We start from the raw sequence: 15,718 nt of genomic DNA, 5'->3' as shown, positions 1-15,718 counted from the left end.
TAAGGCTAAACAGACAGGCATGTTAACACTAATGCAGCCAAAGTGGGAAGGGTTAAATGTCACCGATTAGATGCTTCTCAAAAGGTCAAAAGGCAGGACAGGAAGAAGTGGAGAACTGTGGCTACGAGGAAATATCACCCAAATACAACATTAAAAAAGAGGTTATTTAGAAAAGGCAAAAAAAAAATTTAATAAGTTTGAAACCCAAGACAACAAAGTCCCCCGACATTAAACTGCATTACCGAAGGAAGATTAAAGAATATCTTTATTATGCTGTTCCCATTTTTTAAACAAGAGCATTTCATTTCGTGCCCCCTGTATCCTCAGATAAGCTTCAGTTGCTTATCACACAGGAAAAGGACTCAGCGGGGAGAGAAAATTAATGCAGGAACATACAGAGCTTTCCACAGGAAAAAGAAAAAAGTGAAAGGGGGGAATCTGACAAACCGTCTCTCTTCAGGTAGTGCAGTTCATGATGTCAAAGGACTGAAGTTTTCTTGATCTTTGGAAAATTTAGCAAAGTGCTGAATCATATAAAAGAAATAGTTAGACATTTCGGGAAATGCATGAACAGTATTTGCTTTCACTAAACAAAAAGCTACACCCTGCAGCCAGTTAGCTTAGCATCAGTGTTGCCAGATTGGGCAGGTTTCCACCCATGGGCTAAATCTATGAGAAAATGAGCCTACTTCTCTCTTGATTTATTACCTCAGTAAACATTGTAAACATGAGTTTATGGTCTCAATCGCTAGTTTCAAGTCTTCTTCAATACAGCATGATGTTCATTTAGTAAATGATGGTCCCATTTAGAGTCAAATAGACCATAAAGCAGGGGATGCTTTAGGGCGGGGCTACCTTGTGATTGACAGGTCGCTACCACAGCGATAACTTGTGTTATATTTTTTCTGTTACCGTGTTTCCCCATTTCCAGTCTGTATGTTAACCGAGCTAACCGTCTGCAGCTTCATTTTTATCAGGCAGATATGAGAGTGGTATTGATCTTCTCATCTAACGGTCAGCAAGGAACTAAATTAGCATATTTCCCAAAATGTCGAACTATTGCTTTAAGTACATTTCAGCAGAATACAGTATAAGATGAAGAATTTAAAGTTAGTTCAGCAGAAAGGAGCAAAGGTTGAAGCCACAGACCCTCTTAACAGAAGGAAACAACCACAGTCTTCCAGAGAATCAAAGTCAAATCATCTATTTCAACATCGGATTCATTTCCTGGCAGAGAATAGTCTTTGGTACCCAGCCTGTCTGATTAACCTTACCTGGTAGGAGTAAAGGCAATGACGGGTCGTCATCCCAAACATAGTGATAACTAGTATTACCGTCCTCCATCTCGCTGCTGGCCGCAGCGTTACCGTTGGCCACGTTCTTCTTCTTCGACTTGGACCCCATGAAAAATCTCTGCATGCTGGAGTTGAATCTAGTAACCAGATGGAACATAATCCCCAAATTAGATATACTGAAATTATTCAGCCCGGAGTCCAAACGGGAAAGAAATAAACAAGACGGGGCATTCGGTGTCAAGATTCACAGTTGCAAATACACAGATGAAAGGCTCCAAACTTGTTTGAAATATAGTATGTCTTAATTAGCCAAAATAATCTATTTACTCCTCATACTTCTATACAATAAATTTACAGTTAAGGTGGCCTACTTTCTAAAAACCAGCATCAGCGTTACACTATATAAAAAATGGCTGATTTATGCTGTTCTGCATTACAGAAAATGAAGGCGAAAAGTGTTCCCAGAGGCCAATCACAAGGCTTTTATAAGCCACGCAGGCCTTCAATGAGACCATTTGAGTGCCATTACATAAAAATGGATCACAAATACTGAACACAGTCACCGCTGCTGCATCTGAAAGCACCAATGGCAACTTCACAAGAGCTGCTCTATTCCTTTCAGAGGTTACGCCATCAAAAGCTGACGTTACAACTACAAATGTCTCTTTGCAGAGCGGTTTGCAAGAAATAATTCAGTGCTATCATTTTAACATCTTAATTCCACATTTTATCTTAGATTATGTTAAGTTTTTCTTTATCTTAATTGAGGGTTTAATAACAGTGGTTGTTAGATTTTGTACAGATTGTAAAGTAGAGAGTCCAGAACAGACTACAGGCTGTAAAAGATAAATAATATGGTTAGTTAAATATGTGAAATTGAGATTAAAATCAAATACAGAGCTTCATGTTTTTCCTTCAAACTCCATGTTATAAAGAGAAAAAAAGCTAAATAGCTAAAAACACTTTACTAAAACACACCATGGATGTATAATAAGACCTGGATACGGCGCCGCTGCTCAGCCTTGCTTCTATATTTGCCCAAAGGCCACTTGACAGGACACCTTGAATTGCAAACAAGGTCGATTATGACTCTTTCTATTATGAATCTTTGATCCATGGAGGTTTTATATTTATAAAACTTTCCTCAAGCTGAGAAAATCTATTTAAAAAATCCCTACTGAAACACTACTGCGCATAATCAGTGGGCCACAAACCCTAGAAGTAAACCAAGGACGGTTGAAAGAGGAGATGTCGCAGCTTTATATCACGTCATTTCATGGGGGTAAAACACTGGTTCGCAATTCCCGAAAGGCTCACTAGCTGGTGCACAATCATAATCATATTTGAAAATGTTCTGTTGTATACTGGTTACGCCGAATTCACACGTGACAAGCTGTCATGCAATGTCTATGCACTGCGGTGGTCGCTCCCGAGATGGCCTGCAGCCAATCACAGATCCTGTGACTCGTGTGAAATGTTTCTTTCCGCCTGAAATACATGCTACCTCGCTGAAGCTGTAACTTTCATCATAAATCTACATCAGCCATTGCATGTAATGTTAAGAATTCATACTGTTCTATAGCATCAGAACTTTTGTAACAGTGGCTATAGCAATTTAACTGTCAAGCAAATGCCAACAAAGTAAGCCAATGTTATTTTGGAGATTTGAGTATGTTATTTACATCGTGATACTTTAAGACCACAGACAAGATGGAAATAATGTTGTGAAAATAGAAGCAGGTTGTCTGTTTCTAATTACTTTTTGTCAGTTTTGGGCACACCTATATTTGACTAATGGCATCAAAAAACTAATTATTTAAGATTCAAAAGCATTTATAGCGATTTTTATTTTTACATTTTGTGTCATGTACGTTTTTTCCAAATGCTGTTATTTGTTTGAACAATGGGCAGCATGTGTTGCTATTTGAGGACCGTTGAGCCCTGGAAGGTGACCTCGGGGCTCTATAACCAGTGCTATATAAAACCCACTCTACTCCATTTTGACTGGAACGGCCCAAAATGGTCAGCGGATATTTTTGGGAGAGGGGAGACATATGACAGCACATCCTACAGTAAGCACTTCTTTCCTCCAAATGAGAAAGGAGAGGAGTGATCCGGTTAAGCCTGTGCTCTTAGCCACTGCAGAGGGAGAAAGATTAAACTCTTATGGCAGGGAGAGAGCAGGCTGCTGCGGACTGTAACACAGATTACCAGCTGGACAGAGACGACGTGGGTTGGCATTATGAAAATTGGACTATAGAGACACAAACATGGCGTAATAGACGGAGTCTGTATTTTATGCAAACGGTATGAACGTAAAAGCCGAAAGGTGACAGATTAAATGAGGCAGGAATTGATTGCGGGGCAGATTGTAACTGAAAATTGTGATCAAATGATACGTACCCTCCAGACAAAATGACTACAAAGAAACTCTGATCCAATTATAATAATCTGAGGTTCAAAAGAAAGGCTGAAATACAGTAGATTTAAGTATGAGTCATGGGGCTGTAGTTTTATTAAATAAAATACATCTGAAAAAAGAATTTTCTGGAATTACCTGGAAGATTTTATGTGCAGCATTTTTTTTAATCTATATATCAGTGTTATTTAAAATGAATATAAATTGTATTTTTATTTATTTTATTTATTTATAAATAATGTATTTATTTATATTTTTAATTTATTTTTATCTAGCTTTATTTTTAATCTATATATCATTGATGTTTCAAATTTATATAAATTCTATTTTTATTTATTTATTTATATTTTACATTTATTTTTATGTAGCATAATTGTCAAATACCCACAAATGAGAAAATTCTGCCCTAACTGTGTGAAATAGCGTCATAAAATTCTTTCCACCAGAAGGCTCCTGAGCCGAGTCTTCAGCTAACATCTGGGTAACGGGGGGACATGAATGAATGAGACACTCTCCTGCAGCTGGAAACCAGCTCTTCTCCTGTGAAACTACAGAGTGCTCTCATCATGGTCATACTCATCAGCCCACAGGTATTAGTGCAACTCTGCCCACGCACACACTCACTCAGGTTGTTGCGGTGGGAATGTGTCATCAATCTAATCGAACATGAAACAAGTTAAAAATGTGCAGAACTCACTTCATGACGAGGATGTATCCAGCATACATGAGCACCAGTATCAAACTCTCCCACCTGATGAGGACAAAAATACAGCATTATTTATAAAATGACAGATGAATTGCAAGACTGTGGTATCTTCCAGGACCTTCGCCTCGCCTACTTTAGGAGCAACATAATTCAGACGTCGACTGGCATTGCCACGGTTTTGCACTCTGTGTCTCACAAGCGTGTAGGAGAACTACGGTGGCCTTCAGGTGACGTAAAAAACATGAAAGGCTCTCTCTGGAGCCGGTGTTTGGTTTGTCCACTCCCAGCTACTGTAGAATCACTATCGCTTATGAATTTAGCTTTTCAATCATAAGAGGGAGAAAAAAAATGATGTCTTCTTCCAAAAGTTACATAGTCTCACTCATTTACAGTTTAACTGGAAGAATAACTTACCAAACAATCTTCCCGTCGTAGATGAACTGAAAAATGAAGAGAAACATTTTCTCTTAGATTAGAAAAAAACAACGTTTAAAGAAGATTAATACAGTTAATGCAAGCGGTCCAACTTACTGCAATTAAAGCCAAAACAGACAGGATGTAGTAGAAGGAATCCCTGAAAACGGCCCACCAGGTCAACATCACCACCTGATTTCACAGGGAAAAAGTGATCAAAAGTCATATTTTAGATCTTCATCTATGTGTATTAGAGTTCTGTGAAGCATTGTGGTTCATACATATGGTAATATCAAACTTAATACGTAAACTTTATTTGACAGAAAGAGCCTGGATAAGAAACACAGATTTATGATACATTAACGTTCTCCATGTCTACTAAAACCAGTTCTGAGAAAGCTAAGTGAGGCAGATGGCTTTGTTTCCCCTCAGCAAAAAAAAACTTCTGCCACACATGTGCTGCTCTGCAGTCTATAAATAAACAGAATGATGCAGCCGGAGCAGTAAGTCACTCCCTCTAACACACACACACCTGTCCAGCGAAGATCCCGCAGACACCAATGATGCAAAGGATGTTGAAGACCGCTGAGCCAACGATGGTGCCCACCCCCACATCTCCGTGTGTGATGAAGACACCTGCAAGCAGGGAGAGGCAGCCAATCAGAATAAGCGGTGACGCCAACCATCTGGGAGTGTATGCACATAATGCATGTATATGTATATATGTGTGTGTGTGTGTGTGTAAGTGTCTCTACCAATGACGGATGCAAAAAGCTCTGGTGCAGAGCTGCCAGCTGCCATGAAGGTGGCTCCTGCAACATCTTCACTCAGATCTAGTTTCTGCAGAAATAAAGCAAAGATGTGTGGTTCAGACAAACAAAATCAACATGGTGTGACTGTCAACACTTGAAGATGAAAGACTACAACTACCCAAGTACCTCACAGATCTTCTCCAGCGCTGTCACAAAGTATTCGTCGCACGTTATGGCGAGGGCCAGAAACATGTAGAGCGCCTAGAGACAGAAACAGCAGAGTTTGAAGTTTGAAGTTTGTGTCAAGGGCAAGATAGAGTGTGTGTGTGTGTATAAAAACATCCTTAATCAGCAGAAATTAGCTGAGTTAATAGAGCCTTGGCAGAGTAAAATATTCTCCTGCTAAAGGGCGGGTGAAGGGGAATCGCAAAGCACAGCACTCAATTAAAATAGGACCTGCATTAAATTCAAATGTCAATTCAGCGACAAGCAGTTTTCTCTGACAATTTGGAAAAATCTACAGGATCTGTCAGGATGGATGTGAGAGAGGAGGGGTGTGAGGGGTGGGAGGCAGCCTATTTCAGTAGCTGAGGCAAGATCTATAAATTATAGATCAGCTGTGACATCATCATGGCCCGGCAGCCCCGGCAGCGGTGCTCTGCTCTATGCTATCCACAGGGGGCAGTGCAGGACTGCAGTATGGTCAGACCCCCCCACAGATTAGATTTTTACTCCTCTCAGCAGTGAATAATAAATCCTATTTCAGTGTGGAACAAAAAGCCGGAGACACTTAAAAGTGTAAGCGCAGTATACAAATCATAATCTGAAAAAAAAGACTTCATCATGAATATTTCTTTACACGTCTGTACAAGTTAAACCGAACTTGACCAACCATGATATAATGTTGGTGCATTTCAGCTTTCATTAAGGTCTAGAAAGAATAAGATATGAGCTGCTTCTCTCTAAAGTATCTCCGGTTGGGGATCTCTGTGCTGATGTAATCTCTGTGGTGAGAAGTGTTTAACCATTAAACATTTATGATTATGGTCAAAATGATAATCACGATTATTTATCACAATTATTCACTGGTTTTAGCGACAACGTATTTTACTGCACTTTCATATTGAAATAAACAGAGCACTGTTTTCACTTCTATGCTGTGCTAAATCCCTGTTAATGTACAAATTAGGGCTGCACGATGTTGGAAAAAACTGACATTGCAATATTTTCTTCTGCTATATATATATATTGCAATATGAAAAATACAGGAATATTCACCCTACCCCTTTGTTAACTACATTTTAAAGTTAAATGCTTCAATCTGGTGCAATTCAAGAGCAAAATTAGCAACATAAGAGTTAGATAAACAATTATATGCTCTTAATTTAATCATAAACACACTGGTTGTACAGATAATATCTACTGTATACCCAAAAGTGAAGCCAAAACTACTCGATCACCGGCTGGTGTTAGTTTAAGAAGCGCTTGATTTGATATGCTGCAGAGTTTTCTGTGAGCAGAACGCACATTTTAAACGTCAATATCTCAGGCGATCATGTTCATTTAATTGTGGGAAGCCAAAATCGTGATCGCGATTAATATTCGATTAATTGTGCAGCCCTAACGTGAAGGCAGAATACTGCAGTTCTCACACCTCTGTTCAAACTGGCTCTCATTCATCATGTCGGTAAACTTGTCGAGTCAATAGAAAGGTCAAAAGACACAGGGTGTGTTCAGGGCCGGAGCTACCATTGATGACAATGAGGTCACATCCTCTGTAGATTTATTTATTTGTCCTTGTAAAAATTGGATGCCAATTTTTTCCTAATGTGCTTCCAATGTAGATGATGGGGGACTAAATCCACAGCCAAAAGTATATTCAAAATGTCATCTATATCTAATATGCAGCAGTCAGCGTTAGACAACTCATGTGAGTATCTTCAAATCTTGTTGCAGTCTTTTTAGTATAAAATTCCCTGTGTTCTCATGCTGAGCAGCAGCAGAGGCATAGTAACAAAAAAAGGGAATTATTGACTAAAAAGACAATCACTTTAAGACAGACTTGGAGATTTGTGAACCTGTCCTTTAATTCGGCAAAATAATACATTATTAAAAGTTTCAGCATTTCTACCCCAGCGTGGAAAAACGCTTTGAAACAACATTTCATGCTTGAAAATCAAATTTCCATTCATGTCCAATTCATTTAGGTTGTTCAACATTTTCTGAGCGGGATGGGGAATGTGTTAGTGCCTCATGACCTCAGTATTTCTATAATCCTGGCAACAGCCCCGAGTTGCATTTGACTGAGAGAAAACTTTTTTAAAGCCAGTTGAATCCGGCATGAAGAGCTGCTGAACAATACTGACGAACTGCACTGAACTCCACAAGTGGCTTTATGTCAAGTCAGTGGAGTTTAGCATGATTGAATGTAAACAATGTTTTTTCATGAGGAAAAGCAGCTCATACAATATAAATAATGGACATCTGCCTGTCCTTATTTCCTGTCCTGGACCTGTATTTATCATAGACTGTATATAAAGATGGACGACATGACAGCTCTCCAAAAGTGAAGCCAAAACATCTGGATCGCCCCCTGGTGGCTGGCTGCAGTATAGGTTATAAGTCCCGCCTCCTCCATGTTAGTAGATGGGGCATGGGCCAAACTAAAAACCCAAAGTACACGTCGAATACATTTTTCCCAAAGATGGTTTCTGTCATTTTAGGTAGTTCTTATCACGCTGATGTATGTTCAAGGGTTAATTTTTTTTCTGTTAGTTTGGTTTTAATTAGTTATTTGATGCTATAAAAACGGGGTGACAAGTCATGATTAACAGTTGTGATTGACAGGTGCTCTGAGTGAAGTAGTCGTGGAGCCGGATGCTCAGGAAATGTACGAGAGACGAGATGTAACTTTAACTTTCGATGTTGCACTTCCACTTAACGTGTCAGTTTGATCATAAATGTAGAGATATTACGGTTAGTTGTTCTGTCTTTCTAGCCAAACAGCTCGCGTGGTGCTAAAGTAGCAGCTAGGTGGCTCGCGCTAGCAAGCTGTGGCCGTGCTCAGCTTGTGATTGGCTCGGGCGGGTGTGTGGGAGAGACCTTGACTCCAGCCCCCGTTCACTACTGCGTAGACTCTGGCTCCAAATTACGTCAATATCTCAAGATGGCAGTTCCCGTATCCTGGATATTTTGGCTTCACTTTTGTACAGTGGGAGGAGGCGGAGACGCGTCGTCCATCTATAGATACAGTCTATGGTATTTATCAAGCGCCTTGGCATTGTTCTAATGAATCATTCTTAAATTTAAACTCCGACTAAAAATACTCCAACCTCAGAGTAGCACTATCATATTCATGAAGCTTTCTACACACACACACACACCGGAGTTGAAGCTCTCCTTTGAGAGACATCATCGCTTTACAACACTCAGAACCGTAAAATGAAATTAATGACGTCTCGTATAGTTTCCCAGCTGTTCTGATGTGCATTCAACACATTCAAAAGTCTGTAAGGCTCCTATCTTAGATCCGCTGGTTTTAATCTAGTGCTACATTCTTGGTACTGATTTGCTACTAGGCTGCTTTTTGTTTACTATATTATAAGCCATATTAAATGTGGCTGTGCCTCCAACCTTACCCTCCAGGCTTTAAAAGCCAAAAACAAGCAGTTAGGCTGTTAAGTGAAAAGCTTCTAAATCCACCTGCAACCAGCTGAGCTCTACTGAGAGTGTTGACTGGGGACCGATGTGATGGGAGATGTAGGTGTAGCAGCTTAAGTATAAAAAAAAAAAAAAAAAAAAGTCCTCTTACCGCCGTAATGTGGAGCAGAACGGCGCCGCTCCTACGTTCACTGGGGGTGAAAAAGTCATGGGGGAACTCGTGTATTGCTGAGGAGAGAGGAAATGTCACAGTCACCACACATCAGCAGCATGACAGCGAGATACACGTCCACCAACCCACCTAGAGAGGACCGTTCGTGATGGCTGTCAGTCAGTTGGTTCAGAAGGCATTAGTTTGGTCATGGTACCTATCGGAGTGTCATTCTTTCTCTCTTCCTACTGGATTATCTAATAGAGCAAAAATGTCTTGTATACCGAAAAACAAGGCACCACAGCCAGAAAGGGTCAAATGCAAATTAGATAGCAGCCTGTGATCATCATCCAAAAAAAAAACCTGGAAACTCAGACAACATCAAGGGCTTTGAATTTTCAAAGGACTGAAATGGCTCTAAAGACTTTTTGCAGCCTGCAATATGTCACACCACTCGGCAACCAATGACTTCATACCTATTCATGGAAGAAGAAAAAGAGAACAGTCAACCATCACATCTCCTCCTCAAAGACTGATGTAAAAGCTTGGGCTATATTAAGAGCCTGAAGTCATACAGAATTAAAGCAAGCAGGCAGAGAAAAAAAAACAACTCCCATGCTGAGGACTCATCATCCATCATCCAGAGCTCCAGCTGGAGCACAGTGTGATCATGGTACCACCATACGGCCCACATCTCTGGGAGCACAACCGCTCCACGGTGCACCTGGCTGGAGACAGAAGCTGGCCGTCTCCCTGACAGGACCCGGCATCTGTGGCGAACGGCCTCGTGTCCGACCTGTTCCTGTTGGGCCCGAGCTGCAGGCTCACACCTCGCCTCTCCTTGTAACAAGCCTGCAACATAACTAGCATATTGCTGCAGGCAATAATCTATCCAATAACACAACTAGCATATTGCTGCAGGCAACAATCTATCCAATAACATAACTAGCATATTGCTGCAGGCAACAATCTATCCAACAACATAACTAGCATCCCATTAGTGACCCACCTAGAACCCACATTAGTTGACCCAAGTGGGCCCCAGATAAGATGCCTATTTTGGGCCCATACCCACTTGGTACCCAAGTACCCCCAGCATAACCCATGTGGGGCCCACATAACCGTGTTGGCTGGGCTGTACCTAGGCATAGTACTGTTTGAAAAATACAAATACATAAATGATGTGAGAACAAAACGCTGTAGTCTGAGCCAGCAGAATAACAAAGGAAAGATTTGGGCCCTTGTCACATATGGACTCGTGAAGTGGAACAGTGCTCACCTGAGACTTCTCACCGCATCTGTCCCAACCTCACCGTTGCCCGTTTTCATGATACTCGATAGCGTGCCGTGTGCACACATGACTGAATCAGCGGCGCAGCATTTGGAACAGTGCACATGCAAATCAAACACTCCACGTATGTAGTCCAAGCCCCACTTAATCAACTGCGTGCCTCCTTTATTTCACTCAATTACATCACATATATGGTAATGTGGTACATTTTGTATCTCCATATGTCATCTAACACATTATCTTTGCCAGAAATAGCATTGTCGTGCCCTTGATTTGCACGAGTTTGGTGTCTCACTGCAGCATTAACTGCCTTCATGACAGTAAATGCAACTGATTAGAGGACAAAATAATAATAAAAAAAGTATGAGTAATGGCTTCATGGCTTTAAATATAATGAGAAAACTGGAGAACACCTGGCTGACATTGGAATCTTACAGCAACACTGACTGTGGCGGCTTTATCTCGTTGCATTTCTGACAGGTTTATGTGCTGAACGAAACGTGTCGGAAAGCTGACGGCCTCAAGCGAAGGTGCAATCAATTACAGGATTTGTCAGCTGTGCCCTCAGAGGTGACCGAAAACAAACTGATGCCAATACATTAGGCTAAACTCCTACTGATACCTCATAGACAAACAGCAACAACCATACATTATTCTAGCTGCTGAAGGTTGCCTGTTAAGCGTCTGAAAATCATGAAACCATGGGAAAAGTATCCTGCTGTCCGAGCCTTTTCACCTCCTGCTTCAATGTTCAGCCGCCAAACCTGCAGGTACCGCCATTAATCAATAATTAAATGCCACTGCCATCCGTGTTCTTTGGTTACAGGCCCCCATATACAATCAGGTCTGGCTGAGAGTGAGTTAAAAATAGGGCATCACAAAAGGTGTTTAAAGGGCGCCAGCAGAGAGCTGACAGGCAGGCAGGGGTCACCTCCGAGTCCCTGTAAACATTCAGGCAGACAGCGTCTACGCCGGGGTTCGTCTGTGTCTCCTCGCTGTAGAGGTCAAACCGGACATGAACATGCTTCCATAGCCGTTTCCCCACACAAGGACAGGACAGGACGTTCACCCAGGAGCGGGACAACAACAGACACATTGGTTAAGTGATGCATCGCAAATGAGGCCCATAAATATAGAACCATAAATAATAAGTAGCTCACTTGAATTAGATGTATTTTTTCACAGAAATTCAAGAAATAAAATTGGTGACGGTGCATCGTTATGATGCGTTGTGGAGGTTGTTGCAGAAATGATCAATTAAAATAATCTATCAACCAAAAATGACCAAATATTTGCAGGTTACATCTTCAGAATGCAAAGACTTTAGGGTTGCAACTCATGATTTTCATTATCGACTTAAAGGGCCAGTGTGTAGCATTTCGGGGGATCTATTAGCAGAAATGGAATATAATATTCATAACTATGTTTTCATTAGTGTATTATCACCTGAGAATCGTATTTTCGTCATCTTAGAATGAGCCCTTCATATCTACATAGGGAGCGTCCGTCATGTTTCTACAGTAGCCCAGAACGGACAAACGAAACACTGGCTCTAGTGAGAGACTTTCACGTTTTTATGTTACCTGAAGGCCACCGTAGTTCTGACATGCTTGTGAAACTGTGATAAAAGTAGTGTTATTATGGTAAGGATGACCTCTGAGCGAGGAGAACGGCGTTACCACGGTTTAGCACTTGGCGGCTCACGTTAGCTCAGTCTTGGAAAGGGAGGAGTGAGCGGTGGGGTATTGAGTTGGTTGCAATCTGCAACCACTCCACTAGATGCTGGTAAATCCTACACACTGTTCCTTTAATCTGTTGATTATATTCTTGATTGATGATTGTTTGGTCTGTCAAAAAAAGAAAATGAAAATTGCCATTCCCAATTCCCTAAGGCTCAAAGTGGCATACTTAATTGCTTGTTTTGCCTTACCAAAAAAGAAAAAAAAAAAAAAAGAAAAAAGATTAGCAAAAATAATTGTAGATTAATTTTCTGTCGGTTGATCAATCAATTGTTTCAGCTCTAAAGAGAGTTTGCTTGCTTTTCACCATTTTATATAATTATATTGTTGTGTCTTGGTCAGACATTGCTTTGCTTTAGACATAACTCTGACACTTAAGAGTACATCATTTTTTTAATGGATAAGTTGCAGCCTAAATTTATCATAAAATACAGCGTTGAGGTACAGACTTGTATAATAAATATATAAATAGCCTATTTGGCATCTTGAAACAAAAGACATGTGCCAGTTTATTATGAATTATGCCAGAAATTCTAAATCATCAGGTAAATATGTTTAAGATGGTGCAGAGTAAAAGCTGCTGTAAGAATAAAATGTGTTCTGCTGAACAAAAGGTTTTGTGATAGTACAAATCTGGAAAAAAACAACTAAACCGTCTTTTTTTGGAGGCACCAAGGGAGCGAGAGTGTGAACGAGGGACGTCTGGATCGTGACGGAGGCAGAAAACAAGGCCTCTTCAGAAGCCGAGCTAAAAATCTATAAATAAACCCTGTTTGGATTCTCTGTTTGGACACCTGACTGTGGCGCTTGGGCAAGAAATTACTGGCAACACATTTGTTCATCTGTCTCCCCAACCCCCAACCTCTCCTCCTCATCTTATCAACCCCAGAACGTAATTACAACTCTACACTGAGTCCTCACAACAAGTATTCGGAGGGTTTTATGAGATACAGCGCTGCTATCACTTCTGTAAGTGTGGACAGTTAGGGACAGTATGAAAATTATTAGGGGTCAGAAAAGAGTGGTCTGACTTTTTTTTCTGGGAGACCAGGGAAGGCCATTTTTTTTTTTTTTTTCTCACCCCAGATGTGTTATTTTATTTCAGCCGTCCCTTGCAAGATAAAAAAGGATCAAATAGTTAATAATGGTGGCTTTAATGTGCACAGATTGTCATAAAGAAACACTTTGCCATATGCACAGGACAGGAGCAAATTTTCATAAGTAAAGTTAGCCCATAATATAATTCAACTAACATTAACGCTATTCATTCCCAGCAAGTCGACACTTAATTCCCTAATCCACTTTGTTTGAACCAATCCGACATCATCCAATCAAGTTGCTTACTACGATTGGCAGTAATGTGACAATTATTCCATTAAAACATTACAGTTTATTATTTGTGCTGATGTGCTTTGACTCTTTTAGTTACTAATGATAATATAAGTTGCACAAATTCAATGTTCCCCACCCAAATCATTTTCACACAGTCCTTAAGACCCAATTCATCAGATTCCTGCTTTTATCCTGTGTACTATAAAAAAAACGTATACTTCCTTGGATTTGTTGTGACACTGCTACACAATAAGTAAAATCAAATTAATTCTAAGGTCAGTTATTTAAAACACTGAATAAATCAAAAAATGTCAAGTCTTGCATATATTGCCTCTACACAAGTCTCTCTGAATGTAGAAAAAAATCGGCTCAGATAACCTTAATTTATAAAGCCAGAGCATGCCAGCCATTCTTTACATTTGTGCAATTATTATTCCATAATCTGGTAATATTCTAGATATTATGGTGCCGTTACATAACGGAGATCAGTATCGGGTGCCGTCTGTTGTCCCAGAGACAGGAGGACGGGCAGGACAGTCTCCACCCAACACACAAAAAAGAGACGGACATGGAAAGAGTCTGTTTTTTAGAGTAAAAAACACAATTCCATCACATAGTACCTGAATAAAATGATTATGATGTGAGCAAGGTGTTCTGGCGGAGCGCCCGGCGCTACCTTCTGTCACCGACCCACACACCAGCCAGGTCATTAACAGAATACAGTTGACACTCCAGTACAGTAGTCAAGAGACTCTTCAGAGGAGAATGGCTCCTCTGGGTCATTATTAGTCTATCAGATAATTAGCTCGCTCCAGCAGACATCAGCGAGACATCATGACTCGACTGCCGTCAGACATTCTTGTAAACATGACGACATCGCGAGTCGCCTCGCTGGAAGATCTCTACGTTACACAGAAAGTTCTGAGAGGAGCTTTGGTTAACACACACAAAACACACACGATTATCCTCTTTGTTCGGTCGATACTCTCACATGCTCGAACATCACATGTACAACTGCTCTCACATGCTCATGTGAGCACTTTAAACACATGCAATTTCACCTGCATGAGCACACTCGTATACCTATGACTACTTTTAGCCTTTACGTAGGAGTGTGCGTATGAGAGGGAGCTGTTGAAAGAGGCCGAGCTGGTGGACCAGAAGACTCCTGGTTCAATAACCTAAAGGGGGACGCCGCTGTGAGACGTATGCATTCAGCTGTGTTCAGGAGAAAATAGGTAAACAGCTCCCTCAGGGTGAGGTATGGATCCGCAACAACAAAGAGAGAGCAGAGCTTCCCTCGCTACTGTGACTTCACGCCGTTAAAACCTGGTGAAATGTCGCCTCAGTTTTTAATTAAAAAGTACTCGCCAAAAGCAGAACAGAATGGAAATTTACGAGCAACAAACGGGCTGAAGCGGAACAGACTGTGAATGAGTGAATACATAAAGAGGTCAGGCGCGTTTGAACTGCGCAGCGCGCTTTGTGCAGGTGCTCGTGCCTGCGCTTCCCCCCTCCGTCCGCTGCATTGTTCCACCACCGTGGGCATGCGAGCGAGAAGCAGAGCGAGGTCAGTTTCCATTATGCACAGCAGCATAATCCCCGCTTGTGTAATTCCCTTTTAAAAAGCCTCCTTCTGGTGTTTCCCTGGAGTTGACGAACCTGCATTCCAACGTGGACTGGCCGCCACCCGTTGGCAGATTTACCCCTCGTGCTGCCGCCAAATGTCCTGCCTACTCTCCACCCTCCACCCCCAAAAATAACTCAGAATAGGCTACTCCATGGCCATGTTTGCCTCAAATCCAACAGCAGAACTCACTCTCTACTCACCAACACACATTTCAACACTTTCAAGCTTTTGCAAGGTGATGACGCTTCTGCTTTGGGCCACACTTCCACCTCACCCACGCCACTTTTCAAGCCTAACACGCAACATGTGCACCGTGTGCCCGTGAGCAG

General features: G+C 41.2%; 1 protein-coding gene across 2 annotated transcripts in view; it reads right to left on the bottom strand.

Annotated features, from left to right (window-relative positions):
- Positions 1 to 15,718, bottom strand: part of slc24a4b (solute carrier family 24 member 4b) — a 43,675-nt gene that overhangs the window by 11,607 nt on the left and 16,350 nt on the right. For both annotated transcript variants that reach the window (XM_074615202.1, XM_074615201.1), the window contains 8 exons: positions 9,398 to 9,474; positions 5,773 to 5,847; positions 5,590 to 5,674; positions 5,367 to 5,470; positions 4,952 to 5,026; positions 4,835 to 4,860; positions 4,412 to 4,465; positions 1,335 to 1,432 (listed from right to left, as the gene is read on the bottom strand). In XM_074615202.1, coding sequence (XP_074471303.1) covers positions 1,335 to 1,432; positions 4,412 to 4,465; positions 4,835 to 4,860; positions 4,952 to 5,026; positions 5,367 to 5,470; positions 5,590 to 5,674; positions 5,773 to 5,847; positions 9,398 to 9,474 — 594 coding nt within the window. The remainder of the gene's footprint in view (positions 1 to 1,334; positions 1,433 to 4,411; positions 4,466 to 4,834; positions 4,861 to 4,951; positions 5,027 to 5,366; positions 5,471 to 5,589; positions 5,675 to 5,772; positions 5,848 to 9,397; positions 9,475 to 15,718) is intronic.

The sequence above is a fragment of the Sebastes fasciatus genome, chromosome 18 (assembly GCF_043250625.1).
Source record: "Sebastes fasciatus isolate fSebFas1 chromosome 18, fSebFas1.pri, whole genome shotgun sequence".
Lineage (NCBI taxonomy): Eukaryota > Metazoa > Chordata > Actinopteri > Perciformes > Sebastidae > Sebastes > Sebastes fasciatus.
Note: the sequence above shows the minus strand (reverse complement) of the source record. Positions and strands in the feature narration are given on the sequence as shown.